A 25800-nucleotide genomic window follows, 5' to 3' on the forward strand; every position below is an offset into this window, starting at 1 on the left:
AAAATAGGTTCAATGGATCGGGCCGGCCCATGGCCCGACATGGACCGGGCTTGGCCCGAGCCCGCTTCAAGCACGGCACGAGCCCAGGCACGAGCCCAAGCACGGCCCATTTAGCATTTTTTTTCTTCTCAAAAAGTCAAAATGCAATAATTTGACATATAATGTCATTGTTTATATGTTTTAAAAAAAAAAAAAAAATCATAACCATATATTTGATGTCTTTCATTTTAGGGAAATTACTTGGGTCCTTAGTTAATTAAACATATCAACTACAAATTAATAAAACAACATTGGACTTGATATCTAATCAATACATATGACATATACGCTTATCTTATAATCAAAGCAAAACATTTCTTCACATATAACATAATAAGTTGTTTAAAGATGAAAAGTTCAAGTGGACTTTGTGGAGTTGGACATTTTTTGCCCTCCGCCCTTCATATTGTTTGGATGTTTGATTGATTAATGTTTTCAAATAGTTTATAATTTCTTGCGTCTAATTATATTTTTAATGTTTATAATTTGAATTATCTAGTGGAAAAAAAAAATCAAGCGAAAAAAATTCAAATTAAATGGGTTAGTTCTTGGGCCCGAGTATGGCACGAGCACGAGCACGGGCACGGCACGAGCCCGGCCCGGCCCGTTTAAATATGGACATGGGCTTTGGGCCGGGCCGGGATCAATGATTTTATTAAATGGGCCGGCACGGCACGGCCCGATAAATTAAATGGGCCGGCCCGGCACGGCACGAAAATGTTAAAAGCACGAATTTAAATGGGACGAGCCAGCCCGGCACGGCCCGTTTGACACCTCTACTTCTGAGCGCAACTGCACCACATATACAAATTATATTATATAATTATACATTGTTATATTATATTATTTACTACTTAAAAATAAATATATAGCTTATCAGGTTAGGTTCGGAGATGGAATAACAATATTATCCCCGGCTCGTCCTAATCGAAATTTTTTAAAATTTGGGACCCGGCCAATTTATGCCATCCCCATTGACAACTCGTATTAGGGAAAGTTGAAACCCGGAAATTTATGCCATCCCTATTGACAGATCGTGTCAGGAAAGTTGAAAGTTTTTTCCCCCTGTTGTGGGCTCCTCATGACGTGAAAAGCCCCAATAATTGAAGACTGGGAAGTTTCAGCGACACTTCCTACCATTTCATGAATCCGCTTTGGATTCAAAGCAAAGATAAAGCCTTTTACATTTGCTCACTCCCAAACTCTTCAAGTAAGACTCATCTGTTTTCTGACGACAGTCAAACACTGAAACAATTATGTTGGCTTCCATGGCCAACCAACGAGCCTCTTCTTCCTCGGCTTCCTTCACCAATTCATGGAAAAACCAGGTCTTTCTGAGCTTCAGAGGGGAAGACACGCGCCACAACTTCACAGACCATTTGTATAGCGCTTTATGTCAACAAGGCATTAACACCTTCAGGGATGATGATGAGCTCAGAAGAGGAGAAGAAATATCAAGCGCGCTTCTCACAGCAATTGAAGAATCAAAGATTTCTGTCGTTGTGTTCTCTAAAAATTATGCCTCTTCAAAGTGTTGTTTGGATGAACTTGTTAAGATTCTTGACTGCAAAGAATCAAATCAACAACTGGTCCTGCCAGTTTTTTATAAGGTGAATCCATCAGATGTACGAAATCAGAGAGGTAGCTTTGGGGATGCACTGGCTAACATGGAGCGCAAATACAAAGATAAAAAGGACAAGGTCAAGAAATGGAGGGCAGCACTTTCACAAGCAGCAGCTTTGTCAGGGTTCCCTTTGGACGAGTAAATTTCTAACCCTCTTATATAATGCTTTTTATTTTGTTTTGTTGATCCAAAAACAAAAAAGTAATTACAATTTTTTTGTTAAAAGAAATCAATGAAAATAATTTTTTGATGTCAATAATTAATTAATAGTGTGAAAAATATTTTATCCAAAACATTAAGGTTATAATTATTATTAATAAAGTAATTTTCTCCTTTTCAAAAATTATACTACTAAGTAGTTGAAAAATAGAAGCTATTCTAAATGGTGTTTTGATTCCAATTCTTGACAAGCTATTCTAATTGGAATCAGTTTTATAAGAGTTAAACTATATTATTTTATAGTTTATATATAGAAATGCCATGTCAAGTCACTAAATGTTTCATATTCTTTTCAATTGGCAGGCATGAATCTGAATCTAAATTTATCCAAAATATCATTGAAAAGATTTCAGAACAATTATTAAAGCATGAGTGTATGAAAGTGGCAGAGCATCCAGTTGGAATGCAAGCTCAAGTACAAGTTATGAATGAGCTTTTAGATTTGGGGGAAAACGATGTTCGTATGGTAGGGGTATGGGGAACTGGTGGAATAGGTAAGACCACAATTGCTAAAGCTGTTTATAATTCAATTGCCCACAAATTTGAAGGTTGTTCCTTTTTGGCAAACGTTAGAGAAAGGTCAACGTCGCATGAAGGTTCAGTCGGATTACAAGAGAATCTTCTTTCTGACATTCTAAAGGTAAAAAATTTGAAGGTGACTAATGTTGATAAAGGAGCCATTGTGATACAGGAAAGGTTGAGTTGTAGAAAGGTTCTCTTGGTTCTTGATGATTTGAATGACATGGACCAGTTACGAAACTTAGCTGGGGCATGTGAATGGTTTGGTGCAGGCAGTAGAATTATCATAACAACAAGGGATAAGCAACTGTTAACTGCTCATGATGTTAATTTAATACATGAGGTCAAGATTTTACGTGATCCTGCAGCTCTTGAGCTCTTGAGTTGGTATGCCTTCAAAAGAAGTGAGCCTCCTTTGGGTGATTATGTGAAACTTGCAGAACGTGCAATGCGCTATGCTCAAGGCCTTCCTTTGGCTTTGAAAGTTCTAGGTTCTCATCTATATGGTGGAAGTAAACATAAATGGCAAGCTGCATTGGATGGTTTCCAAGGCATGGAAATTCAAGAAGTTCTCAAAATAAGTTACAATGCCTTGGATGATAGAGTAAAGAAGGTTTTCCTTGACATCGCATGTTTCTTTAAGGGTAAAAGTAGAAACTATGTGACAGAAGTTTGTGAGCTAAACGCTAGATATGGCATTGAAGTACTCATAGAAAAGTCCCTCATAAGTGTTGAACATGGAGATTATATTCATATGCATGACTTACTAGAAAAGATGGGTAAGGACATAATTGAGCAGGAGTCGCCCACTGAACCTGGAGGACGTAGCAGATTGTGGTTTCATGAAGATGTTGAGCATGTTCTGACTAAAAATACAGTAAGTAAATTAAATTATATATGTGAGTGTAAAGTTTTATTAAATTCAATAACTAACACACGTTGTGTGTTAAGTATAATATATTTTTTATTATTATAATACTTTGTAACACTTAGTACATTTTTCTTTTTTCTATTAGGGAACAAATAAAATCACAGGCATCATGTTAGATTTCCCCAAACAAGATGAGGAGGTATTCTTGGATGTTGGCAGAAGCTTCTCGAAGATGAAAAATCTTAAAATTTTCATAAACTATAATGTATGCCTTTCTGGATACGCTAGTTCTATCCCAAGCAATTTGAGAGTGCTTGATTGGTATAGATGTCCATTCCAATCTTTTCCAGCCAAATTTTGTCCAAAGGCACTAGTTGTGCTCAATCTGCCTTACAGCCGCATCAAACAAATAAGGAAGAGATTGCAGGTACTTTACATTATTTTTCATCCCTTATTATTTTAAGAGGTCACTTTTATGATTTGTTTTTATTTTTATTTTTTATATACAATTCTTCTTTGGTTTCACAGCATTTCACAATGTTGACATTTTTGAATTTGACGGGCTCTGAATTCCTAACTGAAATTCCCGACTTATCCGGCAGCCCAAACCTAAGGTCCTTGGATGCATATGGTTGTAGAAGTTTAGTTAAGGTTGATGCATCAGTTGGTTATCTTCATAAACTTGAAATTTTGGATTTGAGTGGAACAGCTATAAAAGAGTTGCCTTCATCAATTGGATATCTTCATAAACTTGAAAAATTGGATTTGAGTGGAACAGCTATAAAAGAGTTGCTTTCATCAATTGGATATCTTCATAAACTTGAAAAATTGTATTTGAGTGGAACAGCTATAAAAGAGTTGCCTTCATCAATTGGATATCTTCAGAAACTTGAACAATTGTATTTGAGTGGAACAGCTATAAAAGAGTTGCCTTCATCAATTGGATATCTTCATAAACTTGAAGAATTGGATTTGAGTGGAACAGCTATAAAAGAGTTGCCTTCATCAGTTGGACATCTCACTGCGCTTGAATATTTAGACTTAGCTGAATGTGAAAACCTTACAAATCTGCCACCAAGTATTTATGGGTTTCAGAATCTCCACACTCTTAATCTCAATCGATGCCCAAAACTAGTCACACTTCCAAATAACTTGATCTCTGAAGAATCACTTCCTTTGGAGGTTTTAACTAACTCAAACATTCCACGTGACAACTTTAGCTCATTAGCAGTTGTTGTGTAGATACAGCTGCACCAAAATGGATTCAGTTGCATCCTCAACTTGTGATACTCGCAAGTGCACGAGCCGTTCGGTAGTATAACGTATGTAAGTGCGAGGTCGATCCCACGAGGATTGGTGATTGAATGATTCAATTCATTTTCCCTACACAAAACAGAAATGAAAAAGAAAGGAAATAAATAAAACAAGGAAGAAAGAAAATAACTAACTCAAGCAGATAAGTTCCCAAGTTCAATTAGATTAACGGATTGATTCTAGCTAATGTATGATTAAGCCATGGTGTGTGGTCATAACCTTGTGTTCCTAATTCCCTAATTTGATCATTTGTTGTCTAACCTAAAATTAAGCATTAGGAACCCATTAAGCATAGAAGAACAATTTAAACAACCAAGCATGTATCTAATCCCTGTTGTCGAATGTCCATACATACTCTTCCTATTCATAGTTCAATTCGAATTAAAGTATGGTGTCTACTCTTAATTCAAACCAAGATAGCTAACATGCAAGCCTAAATGGTGATCAATCATTCAAACTAGCATATTAACTTATAAGCATAATGAATAAGAACATGAACCATAATTGAAACTTGGAAACTAATCAAACTTGAAACTAAAGAAAAGAATTTACATAATGAAAAATAAATTACAACTAAGAAGCAAAAGGAAAGCTAGAATTGAGAACTAGAAAGGAAAACTAAGAGAATTTGAGGGAGAGAAGGGAAGGGAGCTCTAGAGAAGTGTTTGAGAGCTCCCCCCCTTGGGGTGTGTTTACAAGCTTGGGAAACCTCACTATATATAGGCCTAAGGAAGCTGAAAATCTGAATTAAGTATGGCTAATGCATACAACACTTGTTTTATAAAATCTGAAATGGTTGATGCACTTCACTAATAAATCCCACCAGCAGCCCTAGCTCATCTTCATGTCACCATGACCAAGCTTCCAACCAGAAATAATAGCTCATCCTGAGGTCAGCATGACCAGCAACTTCAAGGGCTTACGAATTGGGCTTCCCTTAAGCAAATTAAGACTTTAAGCACTCAAACTTGAAGTTCAGAATGTCTTCTTTCCAGCCATATGTTATTTGGGCCAATCCAAGGTCGGAGGAAGAAGTTAAGGCCGAAATAAATTGCTAACTCATTTTCCGCGCTGATAAGATCCATCCTGAGCATGGTTCTGTGTTTGCTAGGTAACGGACTCCAGATTTATCCAATGGGGCTGAATTTTGGATATGTTATAGGACACACCAATTGGAACAACTTTCATGAAGAATGTGGCCTCATTCGAGCTATGTAGGTTGTTGAAACAAAGCTTGCAATATGACCTACGGAACTGGACTGGCAGGGGGCTGTAGCCAAAATGAGTTTGTCTTTAAGCTCTTCATCCATTCATCCAAATTAAGCCTTAACATGCTTGAATTGCATGAATTATGCTCTCTAAAGCCATCATTATTACCTAAAGCTCAATGAACTGAAAGATAAACACAAAAAGGATTAAAAGCACAAGTTTAACTAAAAAAAACATAACCAAATCATAAGCTAGAAGGGTACAAAATGATATGAAAATATGCACCGATCAAATACCCCCAAACCTAGATTTTGCTAGTCCTCGAGCAAAACAAAAGGAAAACGAAGAAAAATAAAACAAAATAAGAAGTTAACTAGACCACTTTCGTAGGTAACTCGATTGCATTGAGCGTATGCAACAAGCCTTTAAACCTCTAGGCATCCCTAGTAGGAGGAGTTGTGTCTCCTGAGGGTTTAACAGATACGATACCCACAAACGTTTTTCTAACTCTACAAAACAAAATGGTTAGAAAACTTAATAGATTTGTTAGTCCTTAAGCAAAACAAAACAAAACAAAATACAAAAACATTAACCTTCCAACCAGACAGAAATTTTAACTTCGTAGACATGGCTCAACAAGGAACAAAACAAGCACTAAGGAAGTTCTAAACATTATTCAAGTGCTACCACAATCTCACAAAAATCATGCTCAAGGTGTGTGTGTGAAGTAGCCATGAAGATACAACTCATGCTTCTCAAACAACGATATGAATTCTTGCAAGAATGAACACAAGTTTGCCAAGCTAAACCAAAATCAATAGGACTTTACTCATGGATGTAATGTAATGGTTAGAAAAGGAATGGATATTGAAATACAAAGTCTAAGGAACAAAGTAGAGCATGTCATATAAACAAGATCATTGACATTTGAAATGTAAGGCACATAATTTGAAAAGCTCACAATACCAGATTTTGCAATTGAATCACTTCAAAATTTGATTTTGACATTTACACACTTTGTATAAAATTTGGCCCTATTTTGCGGCTCTTTACCCTAGATCACCTTGATTTCTCCTTATATCACCCTAGGGTCGTGACTACATTGGCCACACTTCTTTTCTCTTTTTCTTTTGATTTTTTTTTTATAGCTCATTTATTGCCTTGAATACATTACAATCTCAAATACAATCATACTCTACATGTCCCCTAGATGGTAGGATGTTTAATGGATGATAAGGTGATAGAAAGAAATGGCTAAGTGTTTGGGCACAAAAGGGTTTACAAGGGAATATGTATTGTATGGGTTGATGGAGGAAAAAGAAAGAGGCTTAACAAAGATGGCCTAAATCATATCTTAGTTATAAACTTGACATTCCAGTGAATCACACAAGCAAAAAATGCATACAATTGGGTAAGACATGCAAGAGTTGTATAATCATGGCTAAAGTGCATAGAAAGCTCAAGCATAATTATGTGAGACTTAGCTAGCAAAAGAATAAGATTCAGACCTAACACAATGCTTATCAAATTCCTAAGAGCCATATTAGAAGTTAGACTCAAGATTTATCATTGGTGTGGGAAGGAAAACTGAAAATGACTCAAAGAAAAGAAACAGAAAAGAAAAACGAGAGGTTTCAAATTGCAAATTGAATATATTTTTTTTTAATTTATTAAAACGCACAAATATACAAGTAACTCAAGGATGACCAGTTAAGGGCCTCAGAAAACACAGCCAGGGGATCCGGGAAGGTTGGAGGGGTCACAATGGTCCCGCTTAAAACCCAAACTTCTTAGACACCGAAGGTGTCGCCTAAAGAACTCCTAGACACTGTATTGACGGAGACGCTCACTGGAGTTACCACGAGTCAGCTCATATAAAAAATCTTTTTAATTCTTTTTTTTATATAAAAGAAACATAAACTTAAAATTACTAAAATAAAAACAAAACAAGTAAAGAGAAAGGATCGAAATACTTCCCCTTGAAGCGATTAGGTCGAGCGTGATGCATTTGGAGGTCGCGACTTCTCCCACTACTCCACACTTCCTATCTTTGAAATTGCCTTCTTTCTCCCTCTTTATTAACCTGTCATAAATTTCTAAAACAAACACACAAACTTGAAATGGAATTAAAAGGATTAGGAAATAAAAACTAAATTGAAAAGGAATATCAACACACATCCAATTCCATGCTTCAAAGCAACAAGCATCAATGGGTTGTGTAAGCTGGGACTTAAACCCAGTTCTCTTGCTTGTTGGGCAATTGTCCTTTTCTGTTGGACTACAAACACAACTGGTCCATTAACATCATTAACTTTAAAACTTGAAATTGTTTAGAAGAACATGAAAATGAAAAATAAAAATAAAACAAGTAGGGAAAAGAAATAGAACCAAACTATGTTGCCAATCCCCGGCAACGGCGCCAAAAACTTGTTGTGTAGATACAGCTGCACCAAAATGGATTCAGTTGCATCCTCAACTTGTGATACTCGCAAGTGCACGAGCCGTTCGGTAGTATAACGTATGTAAGTGCGAGGTCGATCCCACGAGGATTGGTGATTGAATGATTCAATTCATTTTCCCTACACAAAACAGAAATGAAAAAGAAAGGAAATAAATAAAACAAGGAAGAAAGAAAATAACTAACTCAAGCAGATAAGTTCCCAAGTTCAATTAGATTAACGGATTGATTCTAGCTAATGTATGATTAAGCCATGGTGTGTGGTCATAACCTTGTGTTCCTAATTCCCTAATTTGATCATTTGTTGTCTAACCTAAAATTAAGCATTAGGAACCCATTAAGCATAGAAGAACAATTTAAACAACCAAGCATGTATCTAATCCCTGTTGTCGAATGTCCATACATACTCTTCCTATTCATAGTTCAATTCGAATTAAAGTATGGTGTCTACTCTTAATTCAAACCAAGATAGCTAACATGCAAGCCTAAATGGTGATCAATCATTCAAACTAGCATATTAACTTATAAGCATAATGAATAAGAACATGAACCATAATTGAAACTTGGAAACTAATCAAACTTGAAACTAAAGAAAAGAATTTACATAATGAAAAATAAATTACAACTAAGAAGCAAAAGGAAAGCTAGAATTGAGAACTAGAAAGGAAAACTAAGAGAATTTGAGGGAGAGAAGGGAAGGGAGCTCTAGAGAAGTGTTTGAGAGCTCCCCCCCTTGGGGTGTGTTTACAAGCTTGGGAAACCTCACTATATATAGGCCTAAGGAAGCTGAAAATCTGAATTAAGTATGGCTAATGCATACAACACTTGTTTTATAAAATCTGAAATGGTTGATGCACTTCACTAATAAATCCCACCAGCAGCCCTAGCTCATCTTCATGTCACCATGACCAAGCTTCAAATGGTGTGTAGATACAGCTGTGTAGATACAGCTGCACCAAAATGGATTCAGTTGCATCCTCAACTTGTGATACTCGCAAGTGCACGAGCCGTTCGGTAGTATAGCATATGTAAGTGCGAGGTCGATCCCACGAGGATTGGTGATTGAATGATCCAATTCATTTTCCCTACACAAAACAGAAATGAAAAAAAAAGGAAATAAATAAAACAAGGAAGAAAGAAAATAACTAACTCAAGTAGATAAGTTCCCAAGTTCAACTAGATTAACGGATTGATTCTAGCTAAAGTATGATTAAGCCATGGTGTGTGGTCATAACCTTGTGTTCCTAATTCCCTAATTTGATCATTTGTTGTCTAACCTAAAATTAAGCATTAGGAACCCATTAAGCATAGAAGAACAATTTAAACAACCAAGTATGTATCTAATCCCTGTTGTCGAATGTCCATACATACTCTTCCTATTCATAGTTCAATTCGAATTAAAGTATGGTGTCTACTCTTAATTCAAACCAAGATAGCTAACATGCAAGCCTAAATGGTGATCAATCATTCAAACTAGCATATTAACTTATAAGCATAATGAATAAGAACATGAACCATAATTGAAACTTGGAAACTAATCAAACTTGAAACTAAAGAAAAGAATTTACATAATGAAAAATAAATTACAACTAAGAAGCAAAAGGAAAGCTAGAATTGAGAACTAGAAAGGAAAACTAAGAGAATTTGAGGGAGAGAAGGGAAGGGAGCTCTAGAGAAGTGTTTGAGAGCTCCCCCCCTTGGGGTGTGTTTACAAGCTTGGGAAACCTCACTATATATAGGCCTAAGGAAGCTGAAAATCTGAATTAAGTATGGCTAATGCATACAACACTTGTTTTATAAAATCTGAAATGGTTGATGCACTTCACTAATAAATCCCACCAGCAGCCCTAGCTCATCTTCATGTCACCATGACCAAGCTTCCAACCAGAAATAATAGCTCATCCTGAGGTCAGCATGACCAGCAACTTCAAGGGCTTACGAATTGGGCTTCCCTTAAGCAAATTAAGACTTTAAGCACTCAAACTTGAAGTTCAGAATGTCTTCTTTCCAGCCATATGTTATTTGGGCCAATCCAAGGTCGGAGGAAGAAGTTAAGGCCGAAATAAATTGCTAACTCATTTTCCGCGCTGATAAGATCCATCCTGAGCATGGTTCTGTGTTTGCTAGGTAACGGACTCCAGATTTATCCAATGGGGCTGAATTTTGGATATGTTATAGGACACACCAATTGGAACAACTTTCATGAAGAATGTGGCCTCATTCGAGCTATGTAGGTTGTTGAAACAAAGCTTGCAATATGACCTACGGAACTGGACTGGCAGGGGGCTGTAGCCAAAATGAGTTTGTCTTTAAGCTCTTCATCCATTCATCCAAATTAAGCCTTAACATGCTTGAATTGCATGAATTATGCTCTCTAAAGCCATCATTATTACCTAAAGCTCAATGAACTGAAAGATAAACACAAAAAGGATTAAAAGCACAAGTTTAACTAAAAAAAACATAACCAAATCATAAGCTAGAAGGGTACAAAATGATATGAAAATATGCACCGATCAAATACCCCCAAACCTAGATTTTGCTAGTCCTCGAGCAAAACAAAAGGAAAACGAAGAAAAATAAAACAAAATAAGAAGTTAACTAGACCACTTTCGTAGGTAACTCGATTGCATTGAGCGTATGCAACAAGCCTTTAAACCTCTAGGCATCCCTAGTAGGAGGAGTTGTGTCTCCTGAGGGTTTAACAGATACGATACCCACAAACGTTTTTCTAACTCTACAAAACAAAATGGTTAGAAAACTTAATAGATTTGTTAGTCCTTAAGCAAAACAAAACAAAACAAAATACAAAAACATTAACCTTCCAACCAGACAGAAATTTTAACTTCGTAGACATGGCTCAACAAGGAACAAAACAAGCACTAAGGAAGTTCTAAACATTATTCAAGTGCTACCACAATCTCACAAAAATCATGCTCAAGGTGTGTGTGTGAAGTAGCCATGAAGATACAACTCATGCTTCTCAAACAACGATATGAATTCTTGCAAGAATGAACACAAGTTTGCCAAGCTAAACCAAAATCAATAGGACTTTACTCATGGATGTAATGTAATGGTTAGAAAAGGAATGGATATTGAAATACAAAGTCTAAGGAACAAAGTAGAGCATGTCATATAAACAAGATCATTGACATTTGAAATGTAAGGCACATAATTTGAAAAGCTCACAATACCAGATTTTGCAATTGAATCACTTCAAAATTTGATTTTGACATTTACACACTTTGTATAAAATTTGGCCCTATTTTGCGGCTCTTTACCCTAGATCACCTTGATTTCTCCTTATATCACCCTAGGGTCGTGACTACATTGGCCACACTTCTTTTCTCTTTTTCTTTTGATTTTTTTTTTATAGCTCATTTATTGCCTTGAATACATTACAATCTCAAATACAATCATACTCTACATGTCCCCTAGATGGTAGGATGTTTAATGGATGATAAGGTGATAGAAAGAAATGGCTAAGTGTTTGGGCACAAAAGGGTTTACAAGGGAATATGTATTGTATGGGTTGATGGAGGAAAAAGAAAGAGGCTTAACAAAGATGGCCTAAATCATATCTTAGTTATAAACTTGACATTCCAGTGAATCACACAAGCAAAAAATGCATACAATTGGGTAAGACATGCAAGAGTTGTATAATCATGGCTAAAGTGCATAGAAAGCTCAAGCATAATTATGTGAGACTTAGCTAGCAAAAGAATAAGATTCAGACCTAACACAATGCTTATCAAATTCCTAAGAGCCATATTAGAAGTTAGACTCAAGATTTATCATTGGTGTGGGAAGGAAAACTGAAAATGACTCAAAGAAAAGAAACAGAAAAGAAAAACGAGAGGTTTCAAATTGCAAATTGAATATATTTTTTTTTAATTTATTAAAACGCACAAATATACAAGTAACTCAAGGATGACCAGTTAAGGGCCTCAGAAAACACAGCCAGGGGATCCGGGAAGGTTGGAGGGGTCACAATGGTCCCGCTTAAAACCCAAACTTCTTAGACACCGAAGGTGTCGCCTAAAGAACTCCTAGACACTGTATTGACGGAGACGCTCACTGGAGTTACCACGAGTCAGCTCATATAAAAAATCTTTTTAATTCTTTTTTTTATATAAAAGAAACATAAACTTAAAATTACTAAAATAAAAACAAAACAAGTAAAGAGAAAGGATCGAAATACTTCCCCTTGAAGCGATTAGGTCGAGCGTGATGCATTTGGAGGTCGCGACTTCTCCCACTACTCCACACTTCCTATCTTTGAAATTGCCTTCTTTCTCCCTCTTTATTAACCTGTCATAAATTTCTAAAACAAACACACAAACTTGAAATGGAATTAAAAGGATTAGGAAATAAAAACTAAATTGAAAAGGAATATCAACACACATCCAATTCCATGCTTCAAAGCAACAAGCATCAATGGGTTGTGTAAGCTGGGACTTAAACCCAGTTCTCTTGCTTGTTGGGCAATTGTCCTTTTCTGTTGGACTACAAACACAACTGGTCCATTAACATCATTAACTTTAAAACTTGAAATTGTTTAGAAGAACATGAAAATGAAAAATAAAAATAAAACAAGTAGGGAAAAGAAATAGAACCAAACTATGTTGCCAATCCCCGGCAACGGCGCCAAAAACTTGTTGTGTAGATACAGCTGCACCAAAATGGATTCAGTTGCATCCTCAACTTGTGATACTCGCAAGTGCACGAGCCGTTCGGTAGTATAACGTATGTAAGTGCGAGGTCGATCCCACGAGGATTGGTGATTGAATGATTCAATTCATTTTCCCTACACAAAACAGAAATGAAAAAGAAAGGAAATAAATAAAACAAGGAAGAAAGAAAATAACTAACTCAAGCAGATAAGTTCCCAAGTTCAATTAGATTAACGGATTGATTCTAGCTAATGTATGATTAAGCCATGGTGTGTGGTCATAACCTTGTGTTCCTAATTCCCTAATTTGATCATTTGTTGTCTAACCTAAAATTAAGCATTAGGAACCCATTAAGCATAGAAGAACAATTTAAACAACCAAGCATGTATCTAATCCCTGTTGTCGAATGTCCATACATACTCTTCCTATTCATAGTTCAATTCGAATTAAAGTATGGTGTCTACTCTTAATTCAAACCAAGATAGCTAACATGCAAGCCTAAATGGTGATCAATCATTCAAACTAGCATATTAACTTATAAGCATAATGAATAAGAACATGAACCATAATTGAAACTTGGAAACTAATCAAACTTGAAACTAAAGAAAAGAATTTACATAATGAAAAATAAATTACAACTAAGAAGCAAAAGGAAAGCTAGAATTGAGAACTAGAAAGGAAAACTAAGAGAATTTGAGGGAGAGAAGGGAAGGGAGCTCTAGAGAAGTGTTTGAGAGCTCCCCCCCTTGGGGTGTGTTTACAAGCTTGGGAAACCTCACTATATATAGGCCTAAGGAAGCTGAAAATCTGAATTAAGTATGGCTAATGCATACAACACTTGTTTTATAAAATCTGAAATGGTTGATGCACTTCACTAATAAATCCCACCAGCAGCCCTAGCTCATCTTCATGTCACCATGACCAAGCTTCAAATGGTGTGTAGATACAGCTGTGTAGATACAGCTGCACCAAAATGGATTCAGTTGCATCCTCAACTTGTGATACTCGCAAGTGCACGAGCCGTTCGGTAGTATAGCATATGTAAGTGCGAGGTCGATCCCACGAGGATTGGTGATTGAATGATCCAATTCATTTTCCCTACACAAAACAGAAATGAAAAAAAAAGGAAATAAATAAAACAAGGAAGAAAGAAAATAACTAACTCAAGTAGATAAGTTCCCAAGTTCAACTAGATTAACGGATTGATTCTAGCTAAAGTATGATTAAGCCATGGTGTGTGGTCATAACCTTGTGTTCCTAATTCCCTAATTTGATCATTTGTTGTCTAACCTAAAATTAAGCATTAGGAACCCATTAAGCATAGAAGAACAATTTAAACAACCAAGTATGTATCTAATCCCTGTTGTCGAATGTCCATACATACTCTTCCTATTCATAGTTCAATTCGAATTAAAGTATGGTGTCTACTCTTAATTCAAACCAAGATAGCTAACATGCAAGCCTAAATGGTGATCAATCATTCAAACTAGCATATTAACTTATAAGCATAATGAATAAGAACATGAACCATAATTGAAACTTGGAAACTAATCAAACTTGAAACTAAAGAAAAGAATTTACATAATGAAAAATAAATTACAACTAAGAAGCAAAAGGAAAGCTAGAATTGAGAACTAGAAAGGAAAACTAAGAGAATTTGAGGGAGAGAAGGGAAGGGAGCTCTAGAGAAGTGTTTGAGAGCTCCCCCCCTTGGGGTGTGTTTACAAGCTTGGGAAACCTCACTATATATAGGCCTAAGGAAGCTGAAAATCTGAATTAAGTATGGCTAATGCATACAACACTTGTTTTATAAAATCTGAAATGGTTGATGCACTTCACTAATAAATCCCACCAGCAGCCCTAGCTCATCTTCATGTCACCATGACCAAGCTTCCAACCAGAAATAATAGCTCATCCTGAGGTCAGCATGACCAGCAACTTCAAGGGCTTACGAATTGGGCTTCCCTTAAGCAAATTAAGACTTTAAGCACTCAAACTTGAAGTTCAGAATGTCTTCTTTCCAGCCATATGTTATTTGGGCCAATCCAAGGTCGGAGGAAGAAGTTAAGGCCGAAATAAATTGCTAACTCATTTTCCGCGCTGATAAGATCCATCCTGAGCATGGTTCTGTGTTTGCTAGGTAACGGACTCCAGATTTATCCAATGGGGCTGAATTTTGGATATGTTATAGGACACACCAATTGGAACAACTTTCATGAAGAATGTGGCCTCATTCGAGCTATGTAGGTTGTTGAAACAAAGCTTGCAATATGACCTACGGAACTGGACTGGCAGGGGGCTGTAGCCAAAATGAGTTTGTCTTTAAGCTCTTCATCCATTCATCCAAATTAAGCCTTAACATGCTTGAATTGCATGAATTATGCTCTCTAAAGCCATCATTATTACCTAAAGCTCAATGAACTGAAAGATAAACACAAAAAGGATTAAAAGCACAAGTTTAACTAAAAAAAACATAACCAAATCATAAGCTAGAAGGGTACAAAATGATATGAAAATATGCACCGATCAGCAGTTCACAGGCGATGCAGGATTCAATTTCAAGAGTGCAATGTATCAGACATTGATTCCTTGGAGAATTTTGGTTGGTCGTCCAAAGTATGGATAATTGATCTGTCCAACAGCAATTTGGTTAGTCTTCCTGTGTGGATTTGCAAATTTGTCAACTTGGTGCGACTTTATTTGCGTGGTTGCAAGAGGCTTGTGGAAATTGAAGTACAACTGCCACCGTCTATAAAATTTATGGACGTGAGTGATTGCGTATCACTGGAAAGATTTTCAACATTGTCAAAGATATTTGTCAACTTGGAGGGACTTTATTTGCGTGGTTGCAAGAGGCTTGTAGAAATTGAAGTACAACCTCCACCGTCTATAAAATTTGTGGACGTGAGTGATTGCGTATCACTAGAAAGATTTTCAACATTGTCAAAGATATTAGAAGACGGAGACATGCAAGGCATTAGTCGCATGGACTTGTGTTGCCATAGGCTGTGCAATAATCTAGGGTTGGACGCTGCAAAGATGGCAAATATTTTACTGAATCAGGTGACGTATATATGTTTTCTCTTAATTATTTCTATATAATTAATAGGGCTAACATCATCTTACCCCCATCAAGATTTGGGGTCTTTCTTGAAATGGGCCATGCGGTTTTAATTTTGTCAATTTACGCCCTAATGTTTCAAAATTCGACCAATTTACACTTTCTGTCAATTTGACCGTTTGGTCTTCTGTTAAGTGATGATGTGGCAAATGTGGGGTCCACCTTTTTAGCTTAGATGTAATAAAATATGTAAAAAATAATATTAAAAAATCCTTTACTTTTTAAGTTAATTAAAAATATTAAAATAAATTATTTAAAACAAAAAAAGAAAAAAAATCAACATTCCAAACCCCCCAGGTCGTCACCAACCCCACCACCAAACCCTCTCCTCTTTCAACCCAGATCACCTCACAACCGCCGCCTGCAAACAACCCGGACCACCTCACAACCATTGACTACAAACCACCCAGACCACCTCACAATCACTGCCTGCAAACAACCCACTTTTCCCGTTCCGCAACCCATCGCACCCCAGATCTGAAAACATCCCTGCCCCCAGATTTGAAAACATCGCGGACGAAGCCGACGCAGAGCATGGCGAAGCGGAGCTACATTGAGAATAAGAGTCGACGGCATAGGCGATGTCAGAGATCATGGAGTAGACGACGACGAATTGGGAGCATATGAAGGTGGCTGCCTCCGCGGTGTTGGGGCCCAGCAGCTAGGCCAGTTAGGTTGAGGAGTAGTCTAGGTATGGGAAGGTGGGGATGGGGGTTGGGGAAGATGAGATCGGGATTGGGGAAGATGGGTGGGGGTGGGGTTTTCTGGGCTTGGTAAAATACAGAAAATCAAGATGAACCAGATAGAAGTTTACATTTCCAATCACAACCCATTTGTCATCTTTCCAAAATTGGCGCACTCAGATCCTATGTTTGTGCTCTCTAAACTCCTCAAAAGATCCAAGTAGCCTAGTCAAAGTAATAATTTTCATCCAAAACCTTCAACACCTCAACAACATCACCAACTGCCAAAATCTCCGCACTTTGAACAGGTGGAGGGCAAGGCTTAATATCCTTCCTTGGGGTTTTCTTGTTGAAGTTGTTAAGATTCTAGTTGTTAGGATTCCTTTGTTCTAGGAGTTATTCCTAGACGTGTTAATAACCCTCCTATACTTGAGGGACAAGGTTATCTTTCTGTTTTTGATTTAGTCACTTACCACGATTCTAGGACCTGTATAATCGTGGGCTGCTATCTTATTTCCTGTTTTGATGTAAGGCTATTTAATAGCCAAGTTGGTTGTTTCAGTTCAATAAGAATTCTCTCCCAAGTTTACTAGTGCAATCATACTTTGTATTCACAAAGCTTATCGATAACCTTGTTCAGTTTCAACATTTGGTATCAGAGCTCCATCACGGGGCCTGACTCAAAACCTGCAGACACAATTACCAGTGTGAGAGAACAAGAACATGACGTCTGAGAATAGTTTTGTACAACCTGCCATTCCAAGATTAGATGGGCACTATGATCACTGGAGTATGCTTATGGAGAATTTTTTACGTTCCAAGGAATATTGGCACTTGGTGGAGACAGGGATCGCTGCCGTAGCAGCCGTAGCAGAAGGAGCTGATTCTAGTGATTCGCAGAAGAAGGCACTGGAGGAGCAGAAGCTAAAAGACTTGAAGGCCAAGAACTATCTGTTTCAAGCCATTGATCGTTCGATCCTGGAAACGATTTTGAAGAAGGACACTGCAAAGGATATATGGGATTCCTTGAAGCAGAAGTACCAAGGAACAGCACGTGTGAAGCGTGCTCAATTGCAAGCACTTCGAAAGGAGTTTGAAGTATTGCATATGAAGACTGGGGAAACTGTCAACGACTATTTTGGCAGGACGCTCATTATAGCCAACAAGATGAGGCTTCATGGAGAAAAAATGGAAGATGTGGTAATCATTGAGAAAATTTTGAGGTCTATGACTTCAAAATATGATTATGTTGTCTGCTCAATTGAGGAGTCGCATGATTTGGATGCTTTATCCATTGATGAGCTTCAGAGCAGTCTTCTTGTACATGAACAACGAATAAGTCGGCATGTTGTGGATGAACAAGCTCTTCAAGTAACTTCTGGAGTTCAACAAGGAGGAAGAGGTGGTGGTCGTGGCTCTCATCGTGGAAGAGGAAGAGGAAGGGGTAGATTTGGGTTCGACAAATCTACTCTAGAATGCTACAACTGTCATGAGCTAGGGCATTTTCAGTGGGAATGCCCTAAGAAAGCTAGTGATTCTAAGGCTAACTTTGCAGAAACAAAGGAAAAAATGTTGCTCATGGCGCAGGTGGATGTTAAGGAAGCTGGGATGGAGTATATTTGGTTTCTTGATTCTGGATGCAGCAATCATATGTGTGGCAGAAGGGAAGCATTTATCGAGATGGATGACAACTTCCGAAAGTCAGTGAAGCTGGGAAATAATTCCAGTCTCAGTGTACAAGGCAAAGGCACGGTGCGAATGGAGGTACATGGGATTGTGCTTGTGAGTACAGGAGTCTTTTTTGTCCCAGAATTGAAGAATAATTTATTGAGTATTGGTCAATTGCAAGAGAAGGGACTCGGGTTGCTCATACAACATGGACAGTGTAAGATTTTTCATTATGAGAAAGGTCTAATTCTTGAAACTGAGATGACATACAATAGGATGTTTGTGTTGGTTGCTCACTGCTCATTGAAGGAACAAAACTGTCTCTCCATGACAACCACAGATCAAGCACATCATTGGCATTGTCGATATGGGCATTTAAGTTGGAATGGACTGAAAGTACTACAACAAAAGAATATGGTTGAAGGGCTGCCACAGATCAAAGATTCTCATAAAGTATGTGAAGACTGTCTTGTGGGAAAGCAGCATCGTGATTCTTTTCCAAAGGAGAGTGTGTGGAGGGCTTCTAAGATGCTATAGTTGATACATGCTGACATATGTGGCCCAATAAGTCCAATCTCAAATAGCAAGAAGCGATATCTCATCACTTTTACTGATGATTACAGTAGAAGAACTTGGGTTTATTTTCTGGTGGAAAAATCAGAAGCCTTTGTTTTGTTCAAAACGTATAAAGCTAGAGTGGAGAAGGAAATATGAGCATTTATAAGAGGTTTGAGGACAGATCGAGGAGGTGAGTTCACATCACATGAATTCACAAATTTTTGCAATACGAATGGCATTCACAGACAGTTGACGGCTGCCTACACTCCTCAACAAAACGGCGTTGCTGAACGGAAGAATCGGACTATCATGAATATGGTACGGTGCATGCTGTCACAGAAGCAAATTCCAAAGACTTTCTGGCCAGAAGCAGTGAACTGGTCAGTACATGTATTGAATCGAAGTCCAACCCATGCTGTGAAAAACAAGACACCTGAAGAAGCTTGGAGTGGGTGCAAACCATCGGTGGATCACTTTAGAGTTTTTGGCTGCCTATCTCATGTACATGTACCTGATAGCAAAAGAGTCAAACTTGATGATAAAAGCCTCAAATGCATACTGTTAGGGGTAAGTGAAGAGTCCAAAGCTTATAGATTGTTTGATCCTATTTCACAGAAAATTATTGTAAGCCGAGATGTGGTTTTTGAGGAAGATCAACAATGGAATTGGGATGACAGTCATGAGCAAATTATTTTAGCTGATCTTGAATGGGAAACTGATGAAGAAACAGTTACAGAAGATGAAGGAGATGAAGACAGATCTGGAGCTAATGAAGATATGGACCACAATGAGTCTGATGGTAGTGATTCTTTAGAAGCAGGAGATATAGTGGATGCTGGCAGTTTAACTCCAGCGGGACGAACTCGAAGGCCACCACTTTGGATGAGAGATTATGACACCGGTGAAGGTCTCTCTGATGAAGAACATGTGAACTTGGCTCATCTAGCCTTGTTTACTAATCGTGATCCCACTACTTATGAAGCTACCGTGAAGAGTGAGAAGTGGAAACAAGCAATGGATCGAGAAATAGAAGCCATAGCGAAGAATGATACGTGGGAATTGACTGATCTGCCATCAGGGGGAAAGACTATTGGAGTAAAGTGGGTTTTCAAGACAAAATTGAATGAAAATGGGGAGGTGGACAAGTACAAAGCTCGACTTGTTGCCAAAGGATATAGTAAAAAATATGGAGTGAATTTTTCTGAAGTGTTTGCACCAGTGGCTCGATTGGATACAATTCGAGTGGTTATTTCCCTTGCTGCACAACGGAATTGGAGGATTTACCAACTCGACGTCAAATCAGCTTTTCTGCATGGAGAGATTAATGAGGAAGTTTTTGTTGCACAGACACTTGGTTATGAACAGAAGGGGAGCGAATCCAAGGTATATCGTCTCAAAAAGGCATTATACGGACTCAAGCAAGCTCCACGGGCATGGTACAGTCGAATAGAGGCGTATTTCATCAAGGAGGGTTTTTCAAAATGTCCCCACGAACATACATTGTTCATCAAGACAGCCAATGAAGGTAAAATTTTGATTGTATGTCTCTATGTTGATGACCTTATTTTCACTGGGAATGATGGATTGTTATTCGAGCAATTCAAAAGGTCCATGATGGTTGAGTTTGATATGACTGATCTCGGAACAATGAGGTACTTCCTTGGCATTGAAGTGGTGCAGACAACGGATGGCATATTTATTAGTCAACGGAAGTATGCACAGGAAGTTTTGGACAGGTTTAACATGAATCAATGCAACTCAGTGTATAACCCTGTGGTTCCCGGATTTAAGCTTACTCGTGATGAAGGAGGAGTGGGGGTTGATAGTGTCTGCCGCGCAAATTTCACGGCTTGGAGTTCCGGGCCGAGGGGATGTGCGTTAACACGGGGTTTCCTGCTTTTGGGTGCGGTGCGGTTGCGCGCGGGCGTGCCAGCACGGTTTACCTTGCGTTGATGTTTCGATGAGTGTTGGATGGATGAATGGTGCGCCTGTTTGATCTGTCTTCCTAGTCAAACGATTGTAGCCGAGAGAGGAACTGTTCTCGGCTGTTAGGTTCACGGCCTGAACTACAAGGCCGTCGAGTGATGGTGTTGGTGGTGGATTTTGGGCAGTGCTCCGGCGCGCTGCTCAGGGAGCGACGGTCGTGTGATATATGGGGTGAGTGAACGAACAACAAGGATGGTGCTCCGGCGCCTTGAAAATCAAGGGTCGTATGATATATTGATGAATGGATTCTGCTTACAATCTAACACTACTCCTAGGAAAGCAAGTAAAGATATTGAAAGTGCATTACAGGAAAAAATAAGTTGCTCCGTGGGAGGCTTGTTTTGGTGTTGAACCCTTTGAATGTAGCTCGAGTCTTGTATTTATAGGAAGAGTCCCTGGATGAGTAATCGAGGCTGAATTTACACATAGTGGAGTCTGATTAGCGCAAGTGGGCAGTCCAATCGACATTTGGGATCGTGAAGTATGGTGGTGAGACTCCAGAAATCCCGGTGAATCTCGGCCGCCGCTCTCGATCGTGGGTTCTGAACCTCTGGCCGTGGAGACGCATTTATGGCCTGGATAGCTGGTGAACCAACATCTCAAGCTGTCAGAATTCTTGTGAGAATGTCCACGTCTAATCACTCTGATCTTCATCACCAAATCCTGACTTCAGTCACTTCCCACGTGATGATTTGCTTTTAATGCCTTGGCCGCAATTTTGTTCGGCCTCGGCCTCGGCCTACGCTTGAGGCCGAGATGATCATGCCTTAGCATTTCTTCTTTTATTTTTAAGGAAGGCGAAATGCCTTGGCGAAACGCTGCGTTTCAGCCTCTGCGAATAAGTGCCAGGGCCGAGAGAAAGGGCTCTTTCGGCCAGCTCATGGCCGTGATTTATCAAGCACAAACAGATAGCACGCTTTATAAGCAAATGGTTGGAAGTCTCATGTACTTAACAGCTACACGCCCTGATCTTATGTTTGTTGTAAGTCTAATTAGTAGGTACATGGAGCATCCTACTGAGTCTCATTTATTGGCAGCTAAAAGGATTCTAAGGTATGTGAAAGGCACTGTTGGTTTTGGGATATTCTACAAGAAGGGAGGATGTGAAGAACTTATTGGTTACACGGACAGTGACTATGCTGGTGATCAAGATGATAGAAAAAGTACTTCAAGTTATGTTTTTATGATGAATTCAGGAGCAGTTTCATGGTCCTTGAAGAAGCAACCAGTGGTTACTCTCTCCACTACTGAAGCAGAGTTTATTGCTGCAGCTGCGAGTGCATGTCAAGTAGTATGGTTAAGAAGAATTTTGAGAAGTTTAAACTTGAGGCAAACTGGTCCGACAGTGGTTTATTGTGATAATGTCTCAACCATTAAGCTTTCAAAGAATCCGGTAATGCATGGTCGTAGCAAGCACATAGACGTGCGGTTTCATTTTCTTCGAGACCTCGTCAAAGATGAGGTAATGGAGCTGTTGCAATGTTCTACTCAAGAGCAGATTGCAGACATCATGATAAAGCCGTTGAAGCTTGAAGTGTTTCTGAAGCTGCGAGATTTAATGGGTGTCTGCAAATACCCTGGAATAAACTAAATATCAATCGTATTCAGTTTAAGGAGGATGTTGAAGTTGTTAAGATTCTAGTTGTTAGGATTCCTTTGTTCTAGGAGTTATTCCTAGACGTGTTAATAACCCTCCTATACTTGAGGGACAAGGTTATCTTTCTGTTTTTGATTTAGTCACTTACCACGATTCTAGGACCTGTATAATCGTGGGCTGCTATCTTATTTCCTGTTTTGATGTAAGGCTATTTAATAGCCAAGTTGGTTGTTTTAGTTCAATAAGAATTCTCTCCCAAGTTTACTAGTGCAATCATACTTTGTATTCACAAAGCTTATCGATAACCTTGTTCAGTTTCAACATTTCTTGGCTTGGTTTGATTGTTCTTGTTTTGTTTTTATTTTTTTATTTGTTGTTTTGTTTTTTGTTTTAATTGGGGAAGATGGATGGGGCGGGTGGAATTGATATTTGTTTTTAAATATTCCTTTTTTTGTTGTAAATAATTGATTTAAATTAACTTAAAAAGCAAATAATTTTTTAATATTATTTTTTACATATTTTATAACATCTAAGCTAAAAAGGTGGACCCCACGTTTGCCACGTCATCACTTAACAGAGACGGAAAGTGTAAATTGGTCGAATTTTGAAACATTATGGCGTAAATTGACGAAATTAAAACCGCATGGCTCATTTCAAGAATGACCCCAAATCTTGAGGGGGTAAAATGATGTTAGCCCTAATTAATATGCTTACATTACATTACATGTATTGTTAATACTATACTATGCACGCATGACTAATTAATATATGCCTCTGTTTTGTTGTGTTACAGCCAGTGAAGAGGTATAATGTTATTAATGTTACACTGCCAGGCAGTAAAGTTCCAGAGCAGTTCAGTTTTCCAGACAGTGATGTTTCGGTGTCGTTCAGTTTTTGTACGGACGTAGGTGTGCTTCTTCTGAATAGTAACTCTAATCACGAACACAAAATTGAAATTCCTATTGAAATTCCTTGGACTTTCGGATTGGAGAACACAAAATTGGTTTTGTGTACTGTTTGGGAAATTACGGAATCATGTGTTCGGCCGTGTGATTTTGGATTGTCGTTTTTTATCGATGGAGTATGCACAGACTATGGTCGAAATTGGTGGTCAGTGTCAGGAGAGACAGGGGCACGTCATGTCTGGCTGCAATATGTTCCATTACCTGCTCACACGAAGCCGAAGGGTGATGATGATGGAAAGAGTGATGATCAATTGAAGCCGTCTATTTCTCGAATTATTACTGTTTCCTGCATAGGCGGCAAAGGGTTGCTCTTCAAAAGCTTAGGGGCCCACCTGGCTCATATTAGCATGCCAAAGGATGGTGATGATGGCAAAAATGATGAAAATGAAGAAAATGAAGATGAAGATGAATATGAACTCTCTGCATTTCAATGTGAGTTTGCATCACTTTTTTAAAATTTTTATTTTATCAACCTCCCCTTCAGCACAAAATTGGAAAATGCTTGCCTCCTTACAATCAATGTGGTTTTGACAATTGTTAAAATTTTTAAATATTATTTTTTCTTTTTTGTTGAAACTTTGTCAATGTTGCTTAAATTTGGCAAGTGTCAAAATTTCATTAATTTTAAGGAGGAGCGAAGACACTGTCCACAAATTCCATTGGTAATAACTGCACCACTTTACTGCACCACTTTTTATTTTTAATATTTTTTGGAGTTTGACTATTGCATGTTCCAATTTTTGGTTTGTTTGTATTTAATGGCGTTGTTGCTCTCTAAATTTTACTTTTCACCCTATAAACCTGCTAAAAGTTCTACTTCTTGCTATTATACAGATGGATCTTTTTTATGATGGGGGTGGTAGTGCTGATGTTGATGGACATAAATCCACCTCAATCTACTGCAGACTCTAATACTATGATTGGATGATGATGAGACCTGATCTTTGTGTTGTTGTAATGATGTTTTAGAACTATGGTAGACTAATTTTTGTATTTTATGTTGTGATAATGTTTTAGAACTTGGATTAATTTGTGACTGATGTTAAACTGGTTCTTCAAAGTTAAACTAGTTGGATATGTACTTAAATAATTTAATTTGGTTTGTACACATGTTATTAAATGGGTTAAGATGTTATTTACCACACATGTGACATGGTTAAACAGATTATTAAATGGGTTACCATATTTCCGAAGGCAACACAATCCAATTATTAATCCATTTAACACATATATAAAAATAAATATAGATATATCATGTCTGGAAAGTAAAAGCGATAGAACAATAATTCATAAACAATTAATAAAACTCTCCTAAGAAAATACCATTTTAAAATCAAACAACCAAACCACAAACACCTCCCAATCAAATGGTCCTATTTGGGCTAGCGAGGCCCAACATCTAGGTCAATTAGGCCCGCGGGGGCCCACGACCTCTGATTTCCGATACAAAAGTTCTTATAGGTCTAACAAAGTCTATTAAACAAGTCTCGAAAGTTTGATCTCAATCGAGCGGTTGGATCTACGCCAATGGCACGATCGGACAACGATCGTTTCGCATAAACTTAGAATCATTGACTCGGAGTATCCGGGACTTCGATTTTCGATCCACAAGTTGCTACACGATTCTAGAGGTACCGAGAACACCATATTTGACATTGGAACCAATCAAATTGTCCGAACCTATCGAACCCAAACATCGCATAATAGGCCCAATATCCATTCAATAGTCAAACGGTAACCAATTCCAAATCCGAGTATACCGCCGTGCTTAGGACGACGTGGGGAGTGTTCTTGAAACACCCTACAATACCTATACCAACAGAATCAGACTACCTAGCCGAATTGAAGCCGAAATGGGTATATTGAACGATCTGTAAAACCTCAAAAAGCGTCAACTACAATCAATATTGAAGAAGCTCGAGCCAAGGTCTTATGGCTTTTGGGCCCACATGATCGGGGCATATTTATATATCATTTGATTATGTTTTTGAGTTAAACTTGTGCTTTTAATAAATTTTGTGTTTGTTTCAGTGTAATAAGCTTGAGACTCATTAAATGCATTTTGGAGACAAGTTAGCTCAAAACGGCGTCTGCAGATCAGTCAACTTCACGAATTGGACTGTACTTGCGCAGGATGAACCAGATACTGAGCCCTATATCATTGGAAAGATGTAGAAGTCTAGTTTCTGGATCATTTTACGGTTCATGATTCCGAGTCTCCTAGAGGAAGTTATGCAAGTTTTGGCAGTTTAAGGTCAAATTCGGCAGCATCTGCGTTACTGGGCCAAAAATTACATTT

General features: G+C 38.1%; 1 protein-coding gene across 1 annotated transcript; it reads left to right on the forward strand.

Annotated features, from left to right (window-relative positions):
* The first annotated feature begins 1114 nt into the window (after positions 1–1114).
* On the forward strand, positions 1115–24618 carry LOC110760041 (disease resistance protein RPV1-like). The gene is made up of 5 exons (XM_088255632.1): positions 1115–1801; positions 2186–3278; positions 3418–3699; positions 23330–23933; positions 24336–24618. The coding sequence occupies exons 1-5, from the start codon at positions 1296–1298 to the stop codon at positions 24350–24352; spliced, it is 2502 nt and encodes an 833-aa protein (XP_088111758.1). The 5' UTR covers positions 1115–1295; the 3' UTR covers positions 24353–24618.
* The last annotated feature ends 1182 nt before the right edge of the window (positions 24619–25800 follow it).

The sequence above is a fragment of the Prunus avium genome, chromosome 1, assembly GCF_965620075.1.
Source record: "Prunus avium chromosome 1, drPruAviu1.hap1.1, whole genome shotgun sequence".
Lineage (NCBI taxonomy): Eukaryota > Viridiplantae > Streptophyta > Magnoliopsida > Rosales > Rosaceae > Prunus > Prunus avium.